The sequence below is a fragment of the Vipera berus genome (assembly GCF_964194415.1).
Source record: "Vipera berus genome assembly, chromosome: 2".
NCBI classification, from domain to species: domain Eukaryota; kingdom Metazoa; phylum Chordata; class Lepidosauria; order Squamata; family Viperidae; genus Vipera; species Vipera berus.
Window position 1 is genome coordinate 240,066,004 of NC_138203.1, and position 17,055 is coordinate 240,083,058.

General features: G+C 43.0%; 1 protein-coding gene across 2 annotated transcripts; it reads left to right on the plus strand.

Annotated features, from left to right (window-relative positions):
• Nucleotides 1–1,860: 1,860 nt before the first annotated feature.
• On the plus strand, nt 1,861–17,055 carry CCDC174 (coiled-coil domain containing 174). 2 transcript variants are annotated; one of them, XM_081316850.1, is made up of 11 exons: nt 1,861–2,004; nt 2,544–2,648; nt 3,060–3,160; nt 4,443–4,501; nt 7,170–7,353; nt 8,853–8,948; nt 11,365–11,504; nt 13,584–13,678; nt 14,254–14,377; nt 15,074–15,229; nt 16,592–17,055. In XM_081316850.1, exons 1-11 carry the CDS (start codon nt 1,963–1,965, stop codon nt 16,915–16,917), a joined length of 1,428 nt encoding a protein of 475 aa, XP_081172976.1. In that variant the 5' UTR covers nt 1,861–1,962; the 3' UTR covers nt 16,918–17,055. The 2 variants fall into 2 exon arrangements, with proteins under 2 accessions (XP_081172976.1, XP_081172977.1); XM_081316851.1 differs by having other exon boundaries at nt 15,077–15,229.

Below are 17,055 nucleotides of genomic sequence, written 5' to 3' on the forward strand. Positions count from 1 at the left end.
GCCCCTCCGACAAGCAGAGGGTATTCACGGCGAGCAAGCAGAAGAGGGAAGGCGGGGCAAGGCGTCCCGGACTTCTCGGCGCCATAGCGGAGAACATCAGGTCGACAGGCAGGCAGATTCTCAAACGCCGCTAGTTCCAATCAGCAAGCCGCTAGTTCGAAGGGGGGGGAGGCTCAGCACAACAAAAAGCAGCGCCCAGCAGCTGTTTTAAAATCCCCCCAGTCCCCAAAGACGCCTCGGCAAGCCGGCAGAAGAAGGGAGCAACGCAAGGCTCCCCGGACTTCAAATCGCTGTCACAGTGTTCAGCGCCATAGCGAAGCTCAGCAGATCAGCAGGCAGGCAGTTCTCAAGCGCCGCCGGTTCAGATCAGCAAGCTAATAGTTCGGAGGGGGGAGGCTCAGCGCCACGAAGAGCAGCGCCCAGCAGCTGTTCCAGAGTCCTCCAAATCCCCAAAATCGCTTCGACAAGCCGGCAGGAGAAAGAAATTAGGCAAGGCGTCCCGGGCTTCACGGCGCTGCTCCAGCGTTCGGCGCCATAATGGAGCTCGGCAGGCGGCAGTTCTCCAGTGCCGCTAGTTCGGAGGGGGGGGGGCTCAGCGCCGCAAAGAATAGCGCCCAGCAGCTGTTTGGTAAATCCCCCACCCCCAGAGTCGCCCGAACATACCGTGGGCCTCCCTAAGCTAATTCCTTGGAGCCCTCGAAGAGCGCCCGAAGCTTAGGTTGCGGCCGTCGCCATCTTGGGCAGGAAAAAAAAAATTGTTAGCAGTACACCATAATTAACAGTCTTGGCACATACTGAAAAAACTAAGCAGCTGAAAGTACCTGGATGGGAGGTCACCAAGTAATCCCAGAGCTAAAGGATAGGTTAGAAAATCAGAAAACATCCTGGACCAAGGCAGTGGCAAAGTACTTTCCCGTTACAGCAAAAAATGGATGAATATTTCCATAAAATCAACAAGGATTGATCTCAACTTGATGCAAGCTATTATTTTACTAAATAATTTTTGAATGAACAAGATTGGAAGATTTTTTTAAATAATTCCTTTATTATTTCATAAGTAACTCAAGGAAGTGAATATCCCTAATACTACAGCCACCACCTATTTTCCCCACAACAACCCTGTGAGGTGAGTTGGGCTGAGAGAGAGTGGCTGGCCCAGAGTCACCAGCCGGCTTTCATGCCTAAGACAGGACTAGAAACTCACCAGTCTCCTGATTTCTAGCTTGGTGCCTTAACCACTACACCAAACTGGCTTTTCCATGATTGATATATTAATAACTCTTTGATATTATTTCACACGTTCATATCCATCATTTATTGTTTCATTTAAGAAGCATAACCCCTTCAAACCTGCCCCACCGCCTACAACAGCGTTTCCCAACCTTAGGAACTTGAAGATGCGTGGACTTCAACTCCCAGAATTCCCCAGCCAGCTATGCTGGCTGGGGAATTCTGGGAGTTGAAGTCCACGCATCTTCAAGTTCCTAAGGTTGGGAAACGCTGGCCTACAAAACAGCTGCTCAACGTTTCATTTGGACAATCAACCAGAAGTTTCCTTCGGAAGTTGTGGGTGCTTCACCATTGGAGGCTTTTAAGAAAAAGACCTGTATGAAATGGTACAAGATCTCCTGCTCGGGCAGCGGGTTGGACTAGAAAACCTCGAAGGTTCCCTTCCAGCTCTATTCTGATTGATGATGTGATTTCCCGCTAAAGAATTCCCGGGGGGGGGGGGGGAAAGGGATCAACCCCAGGCCGTAATACGGCTCCTCCTGTCGTACTAGCCGGGTACTGTCGTGATGGAGTAACCGGACGTTGAGAGCTTAGTTTTGCTTTACGCCTTAAGCCGGAAGTGGTGCTGGGGAGTCTGTTTTCGAGAGATCGCGACGTTTCTTTGGCTGTGACTCTTCTTCCTGCTTTATTTTGGGGGGCTGCTGGCGAGCGGCTCCCCTCGCCCGGAGAATTATGGACAGGAAAAAAAAGCCTCTGGATGTAACAGTCGGTTCGGTGAGCGGCAAAGGGGAAACGGGCAGGCTTTCAGAGCGATTGTCGTTTTTAGGGCAGAGGTGGAGAACGGTGGCCCTTTTTTAAAAAAAAAAATCCCATTTATATCCCGCCCTTCTCCGAAGACTCAGGGCGGCTTACAATTTAAAGCACAAATCAATGTGCTTAGCAATAGCCTTCATTCTATGTATATGCCTGCTATTATGAATGGTGGACTTCAACTCCCAGGGCTGGCTCAGGAATTCTGGGAGTTGAAGTCCACAAGTCGTAAAGGAGCTATCGTTCCCCACCCCATTAGGGTAATAGCTTTTCTCACGTCTTTGGAGGTCCCTTTTTTCTCCAGAGTGAAAAGGAAGCTGCGTAGGCGTAGTATTGTACGACGCTTGCTGTTTGTAATCTTGTGCACACCGGCAAGTCTTGCATTAATTAAATCTTGGTTGTCTACCCTCCTTCCCCACCCCACCCCCGTCTCTTCTTAAAAATTCCAAGGCCGTTGCTAAAGGTTGGGTTTGTTTTTTCTCCTTTCGTTATTCCTATTCCAGCTGGTAGATTTGAAAGCTGAACTGTTCCGAAAACAGGAAGAATTCAAGAAAGAGAAACTTCTGAAAGATGCGGGAGTCCCTATAAAGCCCAAAACAGTAAACAAGGTAGGGTTTGTGTATAGAGTTTAGATTATTAATCTCCGTTTGAGGATTCAACCACATTATTCTTCGTCTTCCCATTCTTCTAAATGCATTTACTCCTTCATATGTTTGTGGACTTTTATCATTTGAGCTTCAGTCATTCTTTTTACGTGATGAAACCACTTCAATATATTTTTTGTACTGGTCACTTGTTTTTGTATTCTGTCCACATTCATTCAATACCCATTCTATCTTCTGTTCTAATTGCACATCTGCCGTAAATAACACATTCAGCTTTGTTTCTTGCACTAACATACAGCATTTATTTCAATTCTTTTTTTTTACATATGATGCAAATTATAAAAGCTCTGTAGTTCATCTGTGAATTAGATTTAAAAACAGCCAAATAACTTGTTTGAAAACTTATTATTACAGAAACCCACTATTTGGGCTAAGCAGAACAAAGGTGTTTCAGATCGAGCTGAAAAAGATGCCGAGCAGAAGATAGAGGAGCAGCAAACTCTGGATAAATCAAGGTGCTTCATTTCTAAGAAAAGCAGACTTACTAAATATTGTAAATAAGATTATAAAGAAAATACGATGTAGCTTATCTATAAATCCCATGTGATGCAGGATTGTGTTACATTATGAAGCCAATTATCCAGAATGATTCTGCCTTCCTGTTAAGAGCATCAAGGTAGGCCCTGTCACCCCAAATGGAGAAAGAAATCAGGCCCAAAGGCAGACTTTGACATTCTGGAATACACCCCAGAAATAAAAATGCCTCCTTTCCTCTTAGCATTTGGAAAACCTTGAAGATTCCCTTTTTAAAACAGTTATTAGATAAGATTTGGGACTGACTAGATAGCTATTGATAGCTGCTATTTTGAGAGCATTGAGCTGTAATTTATGGACTGTTCTCATTAAAACAATTTCATTACAAGTAATGGTATCGCAGAGAGAAAGGAACAAGATAGTGACTGTGATCAAATTAAAATACAGATGCAGGAGAGAAGCCAGCTTCCTTTATTTTTCTCATGATCGTTGAATATGGTTTTAATGTCATCAATGCTGCTTTTCATAGTGGACTTTGATAAGAGCCTTGGTGGAGCAGTGGGCTAATGCCTCCTTAAGTAACACCAGCTGCCTGCAATTAGTGCAGGTTCGAGTCCCACCAGGCTCAAGGTTGACTCAGCCTTCCATCCTTCCGAGGGAGGTAAAATGAGGACCCAGATTATTGGGGGCAATAAGCTGACTTTGTAATAATGCCGCTTGGGGAGCCCCAAAAGCCCTAATAAGCAGGCATGTACATAGAATGAAGGCTATTGCTAAGCACATTGATTTGTGCTTAGAGTGTAAGCCGCCCTGAGTCTTCGGAGAAGGGCGGGATATAAATGGGATTTTAAAAAAAATTGTAGAGTCTTGTGAGAAATATTCATGGCTGGATTTATTTCCAAAATTACTTCCAGACAATCAGTCTGAAGCATTCTCAAAGGGGTGCATATCTGTTGAATGCGTGGAGGATGCACAGGCAGATGTGTAATGCTTCAATCATATTCCCAAGAATCAAAACATGGCTCTGAATTGGTAGAAAAGCACTTTCAGGTTGTCTCTGTGTGGTTGTAATCATGTTAATCATTGACAACATTTCGAAACTTCTTTGAGGGAAGGCAATTTTGATAGTGTATAGTGCTCTTAAATTATATTGCCTCATGTTCTATATGGTAAAAAGACTCATTGTGCTAGGAAATATTCATTAAAACGGAAAGGAGAAGTTAAGAAGTTTGATAAATCAAAGTGATGTGTTACTGTTTTTAGGCAGAAACTGGAAGAGAAAGCACGTCTGTATGAAAAAATGACCAAGGGAGATTTTCCAGGTAAACACCTTTAGTTTTCTTGGGATTTTATGCGAGATATTTTTTTGTTAAAGGCTCTACTACAAAATGCCGTTCCTAGAAATAACCGCTCAGTAATTCTTATTTCAAAATAGGCATCTCTAAGGAGGCAGTAAACGCATGAGAGCTGTTTGCTGCTATTATAACCTTCCTTATGAAAAGAATAGGCCTTTCTCATAGAAAACACTCTTTTGTCCTTGATAATGCTGTAGAGCAGTGGCTGAAATTGGTTCTAAGTTACTTTGACATTAAGTTCTGGAAAACTGCAGTGCCTAAAGACAAAGCTTACGTTTCTACTTCTGAAGACCAGTGGCTAGGGAATTCTGGGAACTGAAGTCCACACATCTTAAAAGCTGTTGAGGTTAAAAAGCACAGCTGTAGACAATGCCATTTGTCAAAGTACATGCCTTTGTCCTCTTCCTGTAAAGAGTTTGACTAGTACTGGGTGTTTTTTTCTTCGTGGAGGTTCCATTCCCGCCAAGCAACTGTAGATAATGGTATAACAGATGGGACAAAAACATTTTTCCATGAGCACCATATACAATCCCTTTTCTCAACAGTCCAAGTTCAATATAGCCACGGTTCTTTATACTTTATATATATATTACATTTTCTTCCACAGGCAGTCCTCAACTTACAAGAGTTTATTTAGTGACCGTTCAAAGTTCCAACAGCTCTGAAAAATGTGACTTACGACCGTTTTTCACAGTTACCACCATTGCCGCATCCCCATTATCATGTGATCAAAATTCAGATGCTTGGCAATTGACTCATATTTGTGACAGTTGCAGCGTCCCAATGTCATGTGATCACCTTTTGCGACCGTCTCATGAGCAAAGTCGAAAGGAAGCCAGGTTCATTTAACAACCGGCTTGCTAACTTATCAACTGCAATGATTCACTTAACAACCTTGATAAAAAAAGGTAATAAAATGGGGCAAAACTCACTTAACAAATGTCTCACCAACAGAAGTTTTGGACTCAATTGTGGTCGTAAGTTGAGGACTACCTGTACTTCATTTAACTGTGCATAAGTGCTAATTCAATTGAATTTAGCAAAGGGGGATTTTTTTTTCCTGTAAAATCCTCCATGTAATCATAGAATACAATTTGTTTCTGTTTCAGCATTGCTTGAATGTCTTCTTATGCAGAGACATTCCTGTATTCCTTTCAAAGGTCCAGAACAAATTTGGCACTCTTTTCCCATTCGGTGAGGGCACTCTAAACTTGACAAGATTTTACTGAACAGCTAATTTTAGAACAATGAGGACAAGGGGGTTGGGGATTACTTAGTTTTAGCCCATATGTTCCCTTTGTTCTACTTTCAGAAGTCCTATTCAGGAAATAGCGCAAATCAACAGCAACAGCAATCTTTTCCACTCTCAGTAGCAAAAGTTGAAGAAGCTAGCATCTTTCTGTCCTGATAGGGAACTGTTCTGTACCAGCCTGCTACTGGCCCTGCAGAAAAGGCAGGGACAACCCCTTTTACAAGAAGGCAAGAGGCTGGAACTAAGCCTGCCAAATTTATTAACATAAAAATATAAAACAGAGCAAAGAGAGCAAACACGAACCATGAAACAGGAGCTATTCAAACGGTTGCCTTCAGCAAACCAGCCCTCCCACACATTCCCCTTTTAAACAGTTCAGGGCGTGGCTTCTCTCTGGCTCCTTCCGAGGTGCCCCATTGCCTTCCTCTGTTTACTCCTGATTGACTGCCTCCTGCGTCAGACGTCCTTGAACAGGGCCAGCTGTGGGTCATCTTCATCCACGCTGTCAGGCTCACACAGCTGGGTCTGCGTCGTAACCAGATGGGAGGGGCCTGGCTGAGGGCTCTGCGGAGCCTCAAGGCTATCCTCAGCAAGCTCTCCAACACCCCCCTCCTCCTCCTCTGAATCGTCCGACCCAACTGCCGAACCCACAGGCTGACCCTGAATCACAACAGGAACTTCCAGATATGCGTGGCTCTTATGTGTATTTATAGTTTGTATAATCTCAAAATGTGCTCCAAAAGATTAGAAGGGGCCTCCAAGGGGAAAAAAAGGCTTAGGAGAAGGAATAAATGTGTGAAAAAATCCTTTTTCTCGGCATTGGATTTCTCTCAAGAATTGAAGTGGTACTGTTGCCTTTCTGTAAAGCAACAGCAACCACTGGAAAAGGATAATTTAGAAACTACTTTTTATTCGCTGTTAAATCTTGACATAGCTGTATCTAAGAGAAAAGTATGTTAAAATCATTCATGAACCAAGTATTTAATAATAATAATAAAGTTGGAAGGGACCTTTGAGGTCTTCTAGTCCAACCTGCTCAGGCAGGAAACTATATACCAATTCAGACAAACGGTTGTCCAGTCTCTTCTTAAAACCTTCCAGTGTTGGAGCTAGGTATTTGACTATGTATGTCACATTAATTCTTCTTGTATAAGTAAAAGTTCTGTGTCTGTAACCTTTAACTGGGCAAAACAGTGCATTCATCATAGGCAACAGTTTTTGAATCAAGGTACATCAAATGGACTAACTTACAGAATGCGTCCAAAATCCAGGATCCATGATTCTCATGGGATTGAAAATTTAACAAATGTGTAGTTGCTTGATTGCTGCTCTGCCATGACCTGGACGTTCAGTAGACTCATTAACAATGATTTTCTGTCATAGATGAAGAAACTGAAGATTTATATCTTGTGGATTTCACTCAGAAGATAATTGACAAACAGAGAGAAGTACAAGAACTATGTACCAGTGAAACTGCCAAGAAAGCAACGGGGGAGGAGAATGGAGGAGAAGAAGAGAGATTCTCTGAAGGAGAGGTCCCACCTTCACAGAACCCAGATGAAGAATGGTTGGTGATTGTATCATAATAACACTATTGTGTATTACCTAGCTTGGCTGAAATCAAATGAAATAACTTGACTTCAGTTTAGACTGTAGCTTTATTATAATATATTTGCACTACCGCGTTTCCCTGAAAATAAGACCCGGTCTTATATTTTTGGGGGGCTTTTAAAAGAGGCATTAGGTCGTATTTTCAGGGGATGTCTTATTTTTTTTCACGTACAGGCGGTGGTGAGCCCAGGGCCCCACAAGAGTGGGAGCGCTGCTCCCCCCCAGGCCGGGCCTCTCTGTCCTACTGTCAGTTTGCCCACGGCCACAACTGGCCAAGCTCACACTGCCTGCTAGCCCTGCTGCTGCTGGGACACTTCTCGGCCGCGGTGGGCACTGTTCTAGCCGTCGAGTGGCTGCCTATGCTGCTGCTGGTCTGGCGGGGGGGTCTTAGCCCCCCCTGGCAGCGCTGTTCTTGGCCTCCCTGCTGGGTTGCTCCTGCCTGATGTGGGGCAAGTCGGCTCAGATCTATGATCTCTCTAGTGCCTCCCCCCCCGCCACTGGTCTGCTAGGCCCCTTTGCCAGCGGCCACCAGTGGACTTAACCTTCCACTCAGTCCACCGCCAAGCCCCGGCTGCTACCCAGCAGCCTCTACCTCCCACTGGAGCTGCAGCACGCACCCTGCATGCTGGGTGGCGCCCCTCCACTGCACGGCTTCATTGGGTGGTAGGCGGAGGACCCTGCCACCTGCCTCACCTCGTATCGGCGGCACCTTGTGGCGGCATGGGTCAGTGGCCAGAAGGCGAGGTGAGGGCAGCAGGCAGAGGCAGAGGCACGGGGCCGCCCTCTCCGTGTCCCGCAGCCGCTGCAAGCACATTTCAGGCAGCCATGAACTCATCTAGCTTTCGGTCCCTCCCAAGCCACCGACAGGGAAGAACCTTCAGCCAGAGCAGCTTGGCGCAATTTAATGCTTCTAATTTACAAATAGAAAAACTGGTTACTAAAACTACAGTACTTTTTCTCCTCCTTCTCTTCTTTCTTGGTCTCGCTTATTTCCTTCTCCTTTTCCTTGTCATCTTTCCTCCTCCTTGCTCTCCCCCTTCTCCTGCCCTTCCTTCTTGGCATCTCTGCTGGCAGTCTTGTTGTTGATGAGGTTGTGCAGCGCTGTCAACGAATGGATCAGGTCACGGCCCCCACGCTCATCGCCGCCTTTGCTGGCCACGCCCAGCCCCCTCTCCCCAAGGCTGACGCTCTTAACTAGGCCTTATTTTGGGAATAGGCTTATATTAGCGCCCCCTCCCCCAAAATCAGGCTAGGGCTTATTTTCAGGACAGTTCTTATTTTGGGGGAAGCATGGTACTACTCCCTGGAAGATAGATAATTAAGCTTATGTACCAAGCTTAATTAGACTCTTTGTTATTCTTTTTGACAGTAATAATCATGTTGAATTGTTATACTTTTGAAATATTTAAAATTAATCTACCTATCTAAGTTAATTTTGTTTTTTTTTCATTTTAGGGTTGAGTATGTGGATTATCTAGGCCGTTCAAGAGTATGTAGTAAGAAAGATTTGCCCTTTCTGCTAAGAATGGATGAACAGATCCAGAAGGACAGGTAAACTTTATTGTATAAATGTATAAATATGTAAACAATATGTTAAAAAAACCACTCAATTTTATAGAGAAATAAGAATGGATGCTGAAATGATATGGTTTTGTTCTCTTACCAAAGGTAATAGGTTTTATAGTCTTTGTAGTAGCTCATCAAACTAGTCTATGTTGTAACTGAAAATTGGCAGCTGTTATGACACAGGTGTGCAAGACTAATCCAGAAAGTTTTTTATTTCTCTTGGAAAGGGTTAAAAAAATGGCCCTCCACTGTCCAGTCAAGCTCCACCCTCAGTCCCCCAAACAACGGTTCATAGATTACCAAACAAGTCCACAAGCAAAAGTCCAGACATAAGACAAGGGCAGTTCTCAGAGCAAGGCAAAGGTCCAAGACAGGGCTAGGCAACCTTGGCTCTTTTATGACTCCTGGACTTCAACTCCTAGAATTCCTGAGCCATCATGGGTGGCTCAGGAATTCTGGGAGTTGAAGTCCACAAGTCATAAAAGAGCCAAAGTTGCCTTCCCCTGGTCCAAGATAAGGAACAGTTTTCCAAACGGCACAGTGAAAATAAAAGACAAACACAATTCGCAAACAAGGGCACTTCTCAAAACAAGATGGGGTCCGAGGCAAGACAGGTCTAAGGGAGAATCTTCAGGGCTAAGGCAAGTTGAGAACAGTCCTCAAAGCAAGGCAAAAGCAATCTTCGAAGCAAATCAGTCTGAGTCACAGCCAAGGGAGCGTAATCCAAAAACAAAACACTTGTTCCTGGCAAAAGCCCCTCTTTAAATGTTACTCTCCAGGTGAACCTCATGAGGAGGGGCGGGGTGACCTCCTCCCAAGTAGTTGGGTTGTCCTAGGCTGACTCTGCCTTCTCTCCATTCTGACAGCAGCATTTCTTGAAGCATGCTGCTAAAAGTCTAAAAAAATAGAAAATATTGAATCTAGCACTACTGTACTGTATTATGTGCAGATATAATTTAGCAGTAGTGTTGTCCTGCAGTATTTAGTCACTATGCAGACCGCAATCAACTATGCAGGGACTGACCGGGGTCCTGTCTTTATAAGCTATAAAGATAGGAGCCCAATAGGGCCCCCAATCAGCAGACCGCCTTGCCTCTGAAGATGCCAGCAACGGTTGCTGGTGAAATGTCAGGAAATCTGTTATCTAGACCAGAGTTCTCCAACCTGTGGGTCACGGCCCACTACCGGGCCATGGCTTATTCGCAACCGGGCATTGTGAATGGCTGCCTGGTGCGCTCGTGTGTGCGTGCACAGTCCTCACATGAGGGTTGTGGGTGCTTGCGGCCCCACTTATGTGAACATGGGTGCTCACGGCCCCACTTGTGCAAGTATTGTGGGCGCTCAGAGCCTCGGCGCAAGCACTTGGGGCCTCCCTAGTTGATGACTATAGGGGGCACTGTTCATCTCAATTTCAAGGTCATTGAACCAGTGCTGTCCGAAGACATTTCCGTGATCATGTGGCCAGCATGACCTTACGGAGTGCTGTTACCTTCCCATCGAAGTTATACTTGTTTATCTATTCACATTTGCATACTTTCGAACTGCTAGGTTGGCAGAAGCTGGGCAAGGACAAGGGCTCACCCTGTCGCGTGGCGCGCAGGTCTCAAACCTGAGCTAATCATTTATAACGTTGAATGTATAAATTGAATACAAATTCAGTCTGGAGACAACTGTAATTCTTTTTGCAGAGTGAGAAATTTTGGAAAGGATGTACTGTCTACAAAATGAACCACAATCTCATGAATAAGTATATTTTGGATACTGTGTCATTTGTGCCTTTATAATGTTAATTTAAATGGGGGGACTTTCCTAAATCCAGAAACAAGTCTTTCTCTTGACTGTGATCATATGTTAACTTCGGATCACAAACTGAGACATCTTAATCTGTGAAAATACACTTGAGGTGGGGTTTCACTTTGTAGCCATCTGTATATCCCCCAAACTTGCCCAAGCAACTTCCTAACTCTCTAGAACAGATTTGAGGTATATGTGAATATGTGGTTTCCTGATGTTATTCTGTTAACAGATGATTATGTACTGAATGTTGTCCAAAGTCATATAAATTGTAGTAAAATTGTCATACTGTGACATATTAAAGAATACAGTTTTACAAGCCCGTGCTAGTTGAGGGCTGGAAAGAACATATCTCCGTAGTTTCATGTTTTCAATAATGGCAGCATTATTTTTAAAAATTATTTTGCATAACTAAAATTAGTTGAGTTTTACACCTACACAGTATTATACAGACCAACATCATTGGGATCTACCATTGCTTTGACTTCCTTTACACTGATATTAAACTGTAAGACTGGATATTGCTGGAATAGCTAGAGAGTTTTGGATGTTCCCTCCTATACCACTTTCCAATTCTTAAATAATGTTTTTGTTTTAATTACTCAAGTAGTCCAATGACTGAAAAAAAGACTCTACTGTCAGAAGACATGAGAAGGGAGCTTCAGCGTCAGGAATGGGAAAGAGAGGAAGAAGAAGCGCTGAAGAGACCTATGGGGCCAATTCATTATGAAGACATTCGAGAAAATGGTAGGGTGATGTTCTGTGATTCAAATCTGGTTTGAAAAACATCACCCAGTTTAATGTCAAGCTAGATTCTCTTCTCGGTTAAAATATCGTGTTTTTTTTAAAGTGATGGTGTCCAAGCAGAAATGTTAGACTGTTATATTAAACACTCTTTAGTGGAAAAAAATGAGAATTAGTTTGGTGGTGTGGTTTAAAGGCACCAGGCTAGAAATCGGGAGATTTGTGAGTTCTAGTCCTGCCTTATGTACAAAGCCAGCTGGGTGAATTTGGACCAGCTCTTCTCTCTCAGTTCTTGGACGAAGGCAGTGGCAATGATTTCTGAAAATTTTGCCCCAAAAATTGCAGGGACTGCTACAGGAAAAATACAGGTAGTCCTCAAGTTACAATCATTTGTTCAAAGTCTGAAGTTATGACAACACTGATGAGAGAGGGACTTGTGACCGATCCTCGTAGTTCCTTTCTTGCATTATCCCCACGGTCAGATGAACAGAATTCAGGCACTTGGCAACCAGTTCACACTTACGTTGCAGTGTCCCACAGTCGCCATTTGTAACCTTTCCTGCTGGTTACTTGAGTAAGTCTTCTCTGGCCTATCTTTGCTCCCACCCACCAGCATCCTCCTTCACACACACACACACACGCACACCGTGCACCCTCCTTCCTCAGCTTTCCTGAGCTTTTGCTGCATCACAGCACCCTCCTCTTGCAACTCATGCACGGCCTGCACCAGGCCTCCCCCATCCACTCCTGCACTTTTCATCTGAGACTCCCATTTCTTCCCACTTAACAGCCCACAGTGACAACTGGAAGTGCCTGGAACTGCCACTAAGCGATGGGGTTTCATGATGTCATGCTTTATCACTTGGCAATGGCAATCCCAGACCCAGTGGCAGTTATAACCTATAGCAAGATTAGGGGGCTACTCAAATTTGTGTTATCGATAACTACATTGCCCTGTGCTCTGTGCTTAACCAAAGAGTAGAAGTCCTAAGTCTCACTCTAAGCAGCCACTGAAAGCAGAAGATGCAAATGCAAAAATAAAAGGCTAAAGTTTCAGTGTGGTAAGTTGCTGTAATTTTTTTTTGCTTGTTTGTATCCTGCCTTTATAATTTTTACAAGGTGGAGAACATATCCAATAAACCTCCCTCCTCTGGTTTTTCTCCCAATGACTACCCTGTGAGGTGAGTTGGGCAGAGAGAGAGAGAGAGAGTATCACCCAGCTGGCTTTCATGGTTAAGGCAGGACTTAGCTATGATAGATGTGAACCAGTATGTCTGTCTAAAAGGTAAAAGTTTCCCTGTCCAGTCATGTCTGGCTCTAGGGTGCAGTGCTCATCTCCCTTTCTAGGCCAAGGCAGCTAGCATTATCTGAAGACATTTTTGTGGTCACATGGCTGGCATAGCTATACACCAAAGACACACAGAATGTTCTTACCCTCCCACCAAAATGGTACCTCTTAATCTACTCGCATTTGCATGCTTTTGAATGGCTTAGGTGGGCAGGAACTCCCCTTGTTGCACGGCGCTCGGATATCGAATAAGTCTGTCTATTTGGGGCAATGTTGACTGGAAGTCAATAGCAATAGCACTTAGACTTATGTACTACCCCATAGTGCTTTAGAGCGCTCTCTGGGCAATTTACAACGTCAGCAGATTGCCCCCAAAGACCTCATTTTACCAACTTTGGAAGGATGGAAGGCGGAGTCAACCATGAGAATTTTGCTCCAGGCTGTGGGCAAAGTTTGCCCACAATACTGCATTCTAATCACTGCGCCACTATATCAAGGTATATAATTCAACAGATTTGGACAGCATATGATTGGAGAAGGCTATTGTAACATAAAAAAATAATTCAGAAATGTATGTCTTTGTACTGATATATAATTATGGAGAAAAGTTGTAGGTCTATATTAGAATCCACAATGACCATTCAGAGTACCTCAGAATACTAGTTTCTGGCATTTTCTGGTGTTATTGGAAGAATTCTTTCCTGAGTCTCTTTACTATACCATCACTTACAGTAAAGGAAGTTCAGGAATTACAATGTATGATGAATTCTAATATGGAACAAAATTTCTTTCAGAGGCCCGACAGCTTGGTGTTGGTTACTTTGCCTTTGCTCGTGATCAGGCTGTGAGAAAAAAACAAATGGACACTTTGGAAATGCTAAGAGAACAGGTATGTTGTTTAACAGTCTGCCAAGTGTGGGAAATTTCCTGATGTCCTGAAATGGGTGTTCTAGCTTCCCTCAGCCGCGGCCATGCTGACTGGGCTGTTAGCAATCGTAATTCACCATTTGTAGAGCGATAAATTTTCCATCCCCAAACTAACACTGTGAAATACCTGAGCCTTTCTCAGATGCTTATCTCCTCTATCCTTGGTGAATTGTGTCTCTGAATAACATAAAGAAGTTTTGTTCCCCCCCCCCACCCCACCCCCAATCCAAAAGCCATATATGCACTTGGCCTGTGAACTGCAGAAAGGAAGTACTATAATTCTCCCACCTTTATAATGACGGTTCAATAAAATGGGAGGAACAGGAGGGACACAAATAGGATTATTTGGAAGGAAATGTAAACTCCCTAACTCTCGCTTTTCCTGCTTCCATTCCCTCCGTTGATGGAAAATCCCCTGGGTTATTGAGATAAAATTAGAGCTTGAATCTCAGAAGTTTGACAGGAAATGGATAAAAGAAATGGTATCTTTGAACATCTGAAGAGAAAATGAGTTACCATTGTATTGCATTTCTCCAGACCATCGGTCAGAGAGCAAAGCGTGAAAATTTAAAGGAAAAACGTAAAGCTATCTTGGAGGCCAGGTTGTCTAAAATTCGAGCAAAAAGGTTCTTAAAAGATGGCGATATAAAAGAAAATGGAGGTAATTTTGAATTATTTTTCTTTAAATTTAAAAGGAAGGTTTACATATTTGATTAAATTACGTTTCTCTTAATTCATTAACAACCGCACATTTGACTATACTGTGTTGCAGTTTTATTCCAAATGGTTTCACAGTCTTGATCAGAAAAGAGTTGCAGTTGTGGAGAAAGACCTATTGTGATAGCTTGTGCATGTGCATCGAAGAAGCATGGTGATGGATTAGGACCAGACTTGATTTTTCTAGTTCAGACATAGCAATAATCCACAATGGCATCTGTTCATAAACTCCAAACTATTTTTTTCAGATATTCAGAAAATTATACTTTAATTGTATCAATTTGGATGGTTTCTGTTCCCCACTAATATTTTTTATCACTGATATACTTTTGAAAAGCTGGTGAAATTGATGAAAGGAGGAGTGTGAAATATTTTGATTACTGCCTGTTTTTTCAACTAGATTACAATATAGTCATTCTAGGGTACATTTCCAAGCCATTACCTTTGTTCTGCTTTCTGATATTCATTGAAATTTTTGGGATTTTTTTTAAACCCTTCGCAGTTTACTTCGTAATAACTGTCTTTTGAGGAGGCAACAACTAATATCTCAGTGACATGTTTACTCTGAGGAAATCATTACATAAATACACTTGCTGTAATAAGGCAATATCATGCCTAAAATCTATATTGTTCTTCATAGCAGAGGAGGAAGCTCCAACGCCAGTCGTACCTTCAAGCAAGCCCACTGAACCGCCCAGAGTTTCTACAGAAACTAGAAAAGTAGAAGTTATTATTCAGGAGAGGAAAGATACAAAGCCGGGTGTGCCCTATGTTCGTGAATGGGATAAAGGCAAAGGTAAGAAGCTGCAGTGTATATGCAAAGTTTTGGGCTGTCAACATGTCAAGAATCCTTTGGTTTAAGCCAGGGGTCTTCGAACTTGGCCCTTTTATGGCTTGTGGACCTCAACTCTCAGAATTCCTCAGCCAGGGAGTTGAAGTCCACAAGCCATAAAAGGGCCAAATTTGAAGACCTCTGGTTTAAACCATGGTGGCTTGGCCCATGGAACCCCCAGCAGTCCCTTTTAACTTCCCCAAAACACCATAGTGCTTGGTCAATCTCTGACAGCAAACTTAAGGATTTTAGCAATGTGGGTTTTTTTCCTTGATTTGGAGGGGAGATGTCGGTGCTATTGAGACAGTTTTAAGTTTTAAATTTTGCCAAGGAAGGTCTTTCTGTAATCCATTAACAAGAAGGAAGTTCTGTAATCCTCTAACAGAGGTGTCTTCAAACTTGGCCCTTTTATGACTTGTGGACTTCAACTCCCAGAATTGTGGACTTCTGGGAGTTGAAGTCCACAAGTCATAAAAGGGCCAAGTTTGACGACCCCTGCAAACATGTTACAGCCCATGACTAAGCAGAATTCCCTCACTCTTAACTTAAACTTTGCTTAGGTCACAAGCATTTCAGATGAGAGACTCCCCCATTCCAACGATACAGAAAAACAAGTCTGTTCATCTAGACATAATGGAAAGGTTAAGGCTGCATGTAAGCTGCTTCTCTTTCATGGCCTTCCTCAGATTACTAAACGGTACAGGTAGACCTCGACAACAGCTCTTTACTGAGCATTCAAAGTTACAACAGCACTGAAAAAAGTGACTTGTGACCATTTTTCACAGATAAGACCATTGCAGCATCCCCATGGTCACGTGGTTTACATTTGGATGCCAGACAATTGGCTCATATTTATGATGGTTGTGTGTCCCAGGGTCATGTGACCATCTTTTGCGACCTTCTGACAAGCAAAGTCAATGGGGAAGCCGGATTCACTTAACAATTGTGTTGCTAACTTAACAACTGCAGTGTCTCACTTAACAAATGTGGTAAGAAAGATCTTAAAATGGGGTAAAAATCACTTAATAAATTTCTCACTTAGCAACATAAATTTTGGGCTCAATTGTGATCGTAAGTCGAGGACCACCTGTACTGTAGATGGCACTCAAGGTCAATAACTTGGGCGACTTCAGCCTTTTTTTAAAAAAAGATTCTATTAAGGTAAGCAAAATGGGATTTCCTAAACAAAAGTAGGACAGGTTATTGCTGTAAAGTTGTTTTTTTAAAAAAGAAATAATTCTTCTATAAAGTTTCATAGAGCTTGAGTCGAATTAAATCTGAAAAAGCAAAGCCGAACTTGATATTTCTTCCTCTTCCCACTAATAGAATTCACTTTTGGACTTTGGTCAAAGAAGCAGAATGATCTCAGGAATGAAAGAGATCCAGAGTTTGCACCCCCTTCTGCTTACTTTAACAATCAAAAGAAATATTATGATTCGAATAACCAAAATTGGAACAAACCTGAATCCTCCTATGTAAGTACAGAAGACGGTCTTAGAGGCAACCTGCCATCTACATCAGCTGAGACTCACAATAACTCATGGAACAATGACTTCACGCCCACTCAGGCAGCTGAGAAGAGGCCGTCAAACCAAGAGCCAGTTTACCAAAGTTTGGATGATATGCTCTCCTACTATAAGCAGGTCACCTGAACTTCAGATACTGTTAGCAAAATGACACGTTCTCTGATGATTAAAAAGAATTAAGGATCATTTCTGTGAGCGGGTGAACTTTTCTGCAATTCCCTTCTCTTATCAATTCTAATATTAAAAGAATTCACCTCAAAGATA

Excerpts from the sequence above, each read along its gene's own strand:
- CCDC174 (XM_081316850.1), top strand. The coding sequence starts at position 1,963 with ATGGACAGGAAAAAAAAGCCTCTGGATGTAACAGTCGGTTCG. Across the intron at positions 3,161-4,442 it reads CAAACTCTGGATAAATCAAG|GCAGAAACTGGAAGAGAAAG; the intron begins GTGCTTCATTTC and ends TACTGTTTTTAG. Across the intron at positions 15,230-16,591 it reads TGAATGGGATAAAGGCAAAG|AATTCACTTTTGGACTTTGG; the intron begins GTAAGAAGCTGC and ends TCCCACTAATAG.